This window comes from Vombatus ursinus, unplaced genomic scaffold, assembly GCF_900497805.2.
Source record: "Vombatus ursinus unplaced genomic scaffold, bare-nosed wombat genome assembly UNPS02014798.1, whole genome shotgun sequence".
Classification (NCBI taxonomy): Eukaryota; Metazoa; Chordata; class Mammalia; order Diprotodontia; family Vombatidae; genus Vombatus; species Vombatus ursinus.
Window position 1 is genome coordinate 53211514 of NW_020954576.1, and position 8198 is coordinate 53219711.

The 8198-nt window shown below is 49.1% G+C and overlaps 1 protein-coding gene across 1 annotated transcript in view; it reads left to right on the top strand.

Moving 5' to 3' along the window:
* The window catches only part of NES (nestin), a 9648-nt gene extending 5973 nt beyond the window's left edge, over positions 1-3675 (top strand). Inside the window, 1 exon segment of the mRNA XM_027871711.1 lies at positions 1-3675. This exon segment is cut by the window's left edge and continues 10 nt beyond it. Coding sequence (XP_027727512.1) covers positions 1-3021 — 3021 coding nt within the window. The 3' untranslated portion in view covers positions 3022-3675.
* The last annotated feature ends 4523 nt before the right edge of the window (positions 3676-8198 follow it).

Here is an 8198-nt window from a genome sequence, read left to right on the forward strand (position 1 = left end):
CAGAAGTTGCCCAGTGAGGAATTCCAGGAGACCCAGATTCTTCTAGGCGAGGAGACCCAACAGATCCAGAAACTGCCAAGTGAGGAATTCCAGGAGGCCCTGAAGCTACCAGGTGAGGAGATCCAGGAGATCCAGAGTTTTCCAAGTAAGGAGATCCAGAAGACCCAGATTCTTCCATATAAGGAGATCCAGGACAATCTGCCATGTGGTGAGAACCGAAAGATATTGAGTTTTCCAGGAGAGGAGAACCAAGAGATACTGAAGTCTCCAGAAAAGGAGATGCAAAAGACACTGAGGTCTCTAGGAGAGGAGAATGAAGAGATATTGAATTCTCCAAAAGAAGGCAACCTAGAGAGAGAGGAGAACCAGGACTCACTGGGTTCTTCAGAAGAGAACAAACAGGAGACAGTGAGTTCTCTAGAAGGAGTCCTGGAGAGGAAGGAGAATCAGGAGACTCTAGGATCTCCAGATGACATCCAGGAGATGGTGCGCTCTCCAGAAGACCTGGAGAGGGAGGACAACCAGGAGACACTAGGACTTCCAGAAGAAAACCAGGAAATATTGAAGCCCCTGAAAGAGGAAATTCAGGAAATACTGTGTTTTTCAGAAGAAGGAAACCAGGAGAGGAAGGAGATGAAAGAAATATTAGGTTCGTCAGAAAAGGAAATGCAGGAGACATTAAGATCTCTGGATGAGGGTAACTTGGAGATGGAGGGAAACCAGAAGATTCCGGAAGAGGGAAAAGGAGACTTGGAGAGGAAGGAGAACCAGGAAACATTGCAGTCTCTGGAAGTGGAAAGCCTAGCTCTTCAAAAACCAGAGGATGTGGCTAGGATGGGTCAAGGGCACTCCAGTGGGGGAGATGAAAAAGGCCCACGTGAGATTGGAAAGGATCATGAGGAAACTGCAAAGCTGAAGCCGGGAGAACAAAGTGGCCTTGAAAGGAACTGGGAGGTTGTAGAGGAGGCAGGATTGCAGTATGGTGGCCCTGCTGAGTCCTGGCAGGCTGGAGAAGAGGAGTTAGGGAGCCAGGAGTCTGAAGAGCAGAAATTTCCAACACAGGAAACAATTGAGGAGGGGATGACCAAAGGCCCCCAGGTGGAGTTCAGGGAGGTAGAGTCACTGGAACTTGGAGCGATGGCAGAGCAGATGTTAAAGGAAGATGGAGCCTTCAGGGAGAGTGATGGAGTAGCCCCTGGGGATAATGGATCCATCGTGAGACTAAAGGCATCAGAGAGAGAAGAGGTAAGAAATCAAGAACAGCTGGAAAGGGAGGAATCAGAATCAGAATCAGAGAACTGGGAAGAGGGGCCATCAGAGTCACACTACAGGGAAGTGATTTTAGAGACTTCAGTGGAGCAGTTGGAGAGACAGTCTGGAAAGGATGTGCAGGAAACAGATGAACTGAACTGGCAGTCCAACAAGCTGCTTATGGAGAGTGGAAGTCACCCCCATTTAGAGGCCCCAGAGCTAGTGGAAGAACCAGAGCAGGGGAAGGCTTTAGGAATGGGGGAAGACCGTAGACCCCCTTCAGACACCTCTGCAGAAACCACAATTGACAACACTGCTGGTGATGAGGGTACCGCCATTCAGTCTCATCTCATGGGCCAGGGAGGACCCCAAGAGGAAACAAAAGAAGAGGTAAGGGCCTCAGAAGATCTCCAGAGCCCCCAAGTTGAGGGAGACTCAGAGCAAATGCCACAGCCCTCCAGCTCACTTCCCAAAGACCCTCTGGTGAGCTCTTTTAGGGCTGAGAGCAACCAAGAGTTATGGGAAAGCTGGGAAACAGAGGAGAGAACAAGGGCCAGTGAGGAGCTGGTCAGGGAAATAGGAAAGGTTGGTGTTCAAGACAGCTCAGCAGTCTTTCAAGAGGAGGTGGAGGAGAGTGAGGAGGATGATCTGAGTGAGACTCTCCCGGACTCCACACCCTTGGGTCTTTACTCTAGGGACCCAGACTCACCTAGCTGGGGGATTATTGGAAAGCAACATCCTTCTCCTCAAGAGCAACATAAAGATGATACATGGGACCCCCCTCCCAGGCATGCTGAGGCCAGTAAGGCTCAGCCATGTGAAGGAGAGGAGGATGAAGAGGGGGCTCCTGACTCTGAAGTGTCTGAAGACTTTGAGGACCTTGCTGCTGATGCTTCCTTCTTACCTGGGGGCCTTGGGGGACTGGTGGGCACTGAGAGGCATGGGTCAGAATTGCTGCTAGACCCTCCTACCTGGGATCAGGATGGAGAGTCTGATGGGTTTGCCGATGAAGAAGAAAGTGCAGAGGAGGAAGAGGATGGTGACGATGATGATGATGATGACAATGTTGGGAGAGGTGAGGGGATTAGGCACTGGAAGCTGGGTCCCTCTTTGGGAAGTCCAGTGAGTTACCATCAGGGAGAAGAACCCAAGGAGGAAAGGGACAGAAATACTGATGCCCCCTCAGATGCTGGAGAGAGGGAGGGAGCAGAAAATCCCTCTCCTGCAGTTCTGGAGGTTGAGAAAGAGATGGAGCCCTCAGGCAGACCAAAGTCCCTGGACAGCGATATACAATCTGACTCGGAAGAAGAGCATTCTCATGAAACTGAAGCTAGGGGACACTCAGACCTAGAGGAGGAGGAGCTGGAGACTCCCCTACCACAAAGTCAAGGCCTTTTAGGAGTGAGTGACCTGAGCCCCTTGGATAAGGAGGACCAAGCCTCAGATGGTGACCTGATAGAGAGACCCTGCAGAGTGGACGACAGCATCAGGAAGTCTGGGGCTAGCCTCAATGGTGGGGGTCCCAGCCTGGACCAACCAGATGACCTCAGAGGAGAAATATTGAACGGGTTGGGGAAACTTGAGGAAGCGAGCCAGGGGAAGCTATGGGCCCTGGAGAGGGAGGGAGGTGAAGGGAAAGCCCTTGGGGAGGAGCTCTCCTCCCATACCCAGTGGAGTGGAGGTCCCCTCATCCTGGAGCAGAGACCATTCCTGAAATTTACTCACAGCAAGGAAGAGGATGGAGATTCTTGGTCCTCAGGGGATGAGTAGAAAGGGGTCTCTCTTCTCTCTTCTAGCTCTGGGGAGGGGACAAGGGACAGCAGAAATAGTAATCCCCCCAACCCACCTTCCACTCAAGCTTGGGAGTCTTCATCTTGACATGGCTCATGACCTAACTTCAGTGTTTTGACCTCTAGGGTCAGGAGGTGGGTTGGAGAAAAAGGGTTTCCCCAAAATGGAGGCTCTGGAAAAAGCAATTCAATTCTTTCCTCCCTCCCTTGGAAAAGTGGTATAGGAGTATTTTCTTCCATCTCTTCTCTGAAATTTAGACCAGATCCTGGTCACCACAGACCTCCCTGGGTCCCTCACTGTGGTCATCCCCTCATTCCCCCTAAAACTGTTTCTCAAAGAGGGGAGATAAAGGGTATTCCCTACTTTGAGTTCAGTGGAAGGGGAAGAATCATAGGGGAAAGTTAGGGGATAGAGTTCTAACTTTCTTGAGCTGGTAGTGACAGCGTCTGAGGCTCTGCCTCTATCCAATCTTGCAGTGGGCCGTGGGGGATGTCTCTTCATTGCTAACCCAGTATAAGAGAGGAGGGACCACCAAGCATTCTAATATGCTCAGCCTGAACCCTTAGCCCCTCTACCCCCATGGTATCTAGGTTGGTTTTGTGAATAAAGTGATCACAGCCACCACCACTCCCATCATTGTGTCCTGACTTTTCTGTTCTTCCTCCCTCCCAATTCCTACCCTGGGTAGGGTTCTTGGTGCTACTTACAGTTTGCCTGAAAGGACTGGGGACTAATTTAAAGGAGGGGATCAACCTTCCTGGGGGATGAGAAAGGTGTCTGGGGGTGAGACTGTGGATTAGGGGGTCCCCCAGGTAGAGGTAGATTAGTTTTATGGTCAAAGGGGTGTCTTCCCTGGGTCCCCAGGTTTAAAGGTCCCATAAATGCCATTTTATATTGGAATGCCTTATGGGAAATGAAAGGAAATGCAGCATAGTGGAAAGAGCTCTGGGCCTCAGTTACCCTAGCTATAAAATAAAGAGGCTGGAATAGATCTCTAAGGTCCTTTCCAGCCCAACTCCACTGTCATGGATAGCATAGGTCTTCAGTGGAAGAGGGCCCTCATCATTGCGTTCTCACCAGGCCTTACCTGTTTTCAATCTACCCCCAAGCTGTCGGTTTCATGGGGAGACAGAACAGAGACACAACTGGTCAGAGCTCTAAATATCCATAAGGAGAAGTTAAGGGAGGCAGGGGGTGTATGTATAGTCCGGGAAGACTTCCTAGAAGAGGGGATTATGAAGCTGGGAGAAGGGGTGGAAGGAGCAGGTAGGAAGTGGAGAGTAGACTACATAGAATAGGGAATGTAGGGGTGTGGGATTTTAGCAGGAGAAAGGGCAGAGTAGATTGGGGCAGAGAATTTAATGTGGGAGGTCTGGGGAGAGTGGCCTGAGGATGGTGGGCATCTCAGACCAGACAATCAGACATGAGAGGCCAGTGGGTTGAGGTGGGGCGCCAGTGACATCAGCTTCCTTGATGAGGGGCACCAAAATGATCATCATCTCTTCCCACTGCTGCCCAATTATAGTGATTAGACTAAAGAGCCAAGGCAAAAAAGCTTACCCCCTTCCTATCTCCCCACAGGCCCACTCTGGCCCAGCCCAGATAATAAGTCCCCAGCTCTGAAATACAAACAGTTGTCTCCACCAGACTTCCAACATCCTCTGTACCCAGCCAAGGTCAGGCAGGGGTGACAGAGGAAACTTTGTATAGAGGCAGCCCTTGGATCATGAAAAGTTCCCTAGATTTAGTAGATCCAGGTTCTAGTCTCTGTTCTGCTGCTTATTGGTGGCATCAAACTCCCTCACTGCTCCCAGCCTCAGCTTCCTCATCTGTAAAATGGAAGCATGTACAACCCAGGACTGTAGGGAGGAAAGTGTTATGTAACTTGGAGCTAGTGTAATTCAAGGGGGGAAGCAGTGAACTTTGATTCTTGTTGTAGTCCTGTCACTACCTGGTATGGTGCTGCTTGATCTTTCTGGGCCTCAGTTTCTTCAGCTGTTAAGTGGGGATTTGAGTCCTCTGATACTATGTACTACTGTTTGCATCCTCACTCTGCTACTACTACTTGTGTGAATCTGGACAAGACACTTCCTCGTTCAAGATTTCCTCTTCTGGAAACTGTGGGGGTTGGAGCTGATGATCCCCAAGCTTTAAAAAGTCCGTGTTATGAGAGGAGGGGTCAAGCTCTGGAGAGAAAGTGCCAGAGAGGAGGGGCAGCGAGGGGTTCAAGGAGGGGAGATCTCCAGGTTTTAGGGGAAGGACAAGGCTGAAGTCACAGTGGGAAGGAGGTAAGTTTTTATAGTGTGAGGATGCCTGATACTGCAGTGTTTGGGATTGGAGGTTAGAAGGTAAGAAGAACTTCCTAGCCAACAACATTGTAACCAGCCCATGGTATGCAGAGAGCATGCTGGATTTGGAGTCAGAGGGATCAGACTTGGGTCTCAGCTCCCTCACTTATCTTCGGGACCGTGGGCACTTCATAATCCCTCTAGACCTCAGTTTCCTCAACAAGGGGGTTGGACTAGATGATCTTTTTGATTCATTTCAGCTCTAAATCTAATGATCTTATTTGAAACTTCAAGAAGAAGCCCCTGTACCGGGGTGGGGCCTGCTGGCGGATGGACAGGAACAGGAGTTTCCGGGATAAGGAAGGGTCCAAGAGACCTTGAAATCACAGTCCCCAAATAGAAGCAGTTTCTCAGTTTTGCCCAGGGCACCCTGGGATAGGAAGACCTACGGAGGCATGGGGGGGGGGGGGGATACCTTTAAATATCTCTCAGCTGTGGGGATGGTGTGTGGAAGGAGGGGGTGGGGAGGGTGGGTGACAGCCCCAGGCTCTGCCTCCCTGAAGATCACTGAATAAAGCTGTTCTATTCAGAGATGTCCCTGAGAGAGACGCACACACCCTTCCTAGGGAGATCTGAGGTCTGGCTAGGGATGATAGGCTGTTGTCCTTGGGGGCCTTCCCTGCTGAAATCATTCTCTCCCATCTTAGTTTCACCAAAGTCATGGTCCCCCAGGGGAGACACCCTCCCCTCCTTTCATTCCCTGCTTCCCTAGCTGGCCCCTGAGGGTTTGGGGGGTGTGGGGGGTGGTGGGGGAGGGGGAAGGAGGAGAGATGTGGGAATTTGGAGATTTATCTCTGTTTCCATACACTACAGTCTCTTTTTATTCCCTCTTAAAGCATCTGTTAGGTGTGCAGGGCACCATGCTAGGAGCTGGAGTAATTACATAGATAATTAAGAAGTATATGGTCCCTGTTCTTATGGATCTTCAAGTATCTGTCTCTATATACCTCTATTTTGGTTTGTTTCTGCCTCTGTCTCTGACTTTCTGCCTTCCTTCCCCTACCCCTTTATTTCTATCATTTTGTCTCCCACCTGGTCTTGGTCTTTGTACCTATCTCTGTGTCTCTGTCGCTGTCTCTGTCTCCCTGCCTCTCTCTGTCTCTATCTCTGTCCCTCTGTTTCAATCTCTGTCTCTCAGACTCTTCCCTGCTCCCTTAATTACCCATTCTCTACCAAGGTTTCAATTATCATCTCTATACAGATCATCCACAAATCTATGTAGCCCTAATCCCAACCACTGACCTTCAGCTCAGAATCTCCAACCCTCCTTGAGAGACATCATTTGGATGTCCCATCAGCAATTCAAACTCAACATATTCAAAACTGGAATCATCATTGCGCCACCTAAACCCATCCCCCCTTCCCTCAACTTCCCAATTTCTATCTTTGATTTATTGTTTGTATATATTATTATATATACATATAATATACATATATATTATATATTTGATTTATTGTTCAGTCATTTTTCAGTCATGTCCAACTCTTCGTGACCCTATTCGGGATTTTCTTGGCAAAGATACTTGGGTGGTTTGCCAGTTCCTTCTCCGGCTTATCTTACAGAAGAGGAGAACTGAGGAAAACAGGGTTAAGTGACCTGCCCAGGGTCCCACAGCTAGTAAGAGTCTGAGGCCAGACTTGAACTCAGAAAGATGAATCTTCCTGACTCCAGGCCTGGCACTCTGTCCACTGTGCCACTTAGCTGCTTTGAAACTCTCCTTCTAAGTTCACCCAGGCTAAAAACTTTGGTCATCTCGGACTTTTCATTTTCCCTCATATCCCCACATCTAGTTGATTATCTAGACGATAGGGTTTTTTGGTTGTACTTATACCGTATACTACATTCATCCCCTTCTCTCCACCCAAGTTCAGGTTTTCACCTCTCACCTGGGCTATTGTCATGATAGCTTCCTAACTGGTCTCCCTGCCTCCATTCTTTCCTGCCTTCCATTCCTTTCTTCTCATAGCTGCCAAAAATAAGTCCCCCTTCATTATTATCCTATTGCTTAGAGGATAAAACATTAATTCCTTCATCTGACATTTAATGCCCTCCATAATCTGACTCCAACCTAATCTTTCCAGCCTTGTTTCACATTACTGTACAATCATACACTCTACATTCCAGCCAAACTGGACCAGCTGTTCCCCCTTCTCATATTGGCATCTCCCACCTCCATGCATTAGTTAAGGCTTTCCCCATTCCTGGAATGCACTCGCTCTATATCTCTACCTCTTAAAATCCTTCTCTTTTTTTCAAGGCCCAGGTCAGGTACCACCTTCTTTCTTCAAGTCTTCCCAGACCTTCCCTCCCTCGTCTGATTTTCCTAGAACACTTGTATAGCTCTCTTCTTTGCTGCCACCCTACTCGAACTTGTGCTATGCTTATATAGTGCTATTCTGGCCCTGTGGCTGATGGGGTCCTGATGCTGACCAAAAAGCCAACATCCAGGCCTGCCAGGCACAGAACAAAGGATTGAGGGCAGGGGCTAGGGTATTTTTGATCTTTACATCCTCAGGACTTAATAAGCATTTGTTGAATTGTCTGTTCTTGTCTTAGTCCCCGAATCTCTCTATCTTTTTGCCTCTGTTTGTCTCTCTATCTCTGCCTCTCTATGTCCTCTTTCTCCTGTGGGGCCCCTGGGATCCAGGATTCCAGCCTCTCCCCTTAAACCAGCTCCAGGCCTTGGGAGTGCCCCTTTCTTTCCCAGAATGTAACAAGGTCCCTTCTGATTATACACCATCTACCAGGCCTTTGGGCATCCGGGCAGAACTGCGTCAGCTCCCTCCTCAAAGACAGAGGCACCCTGT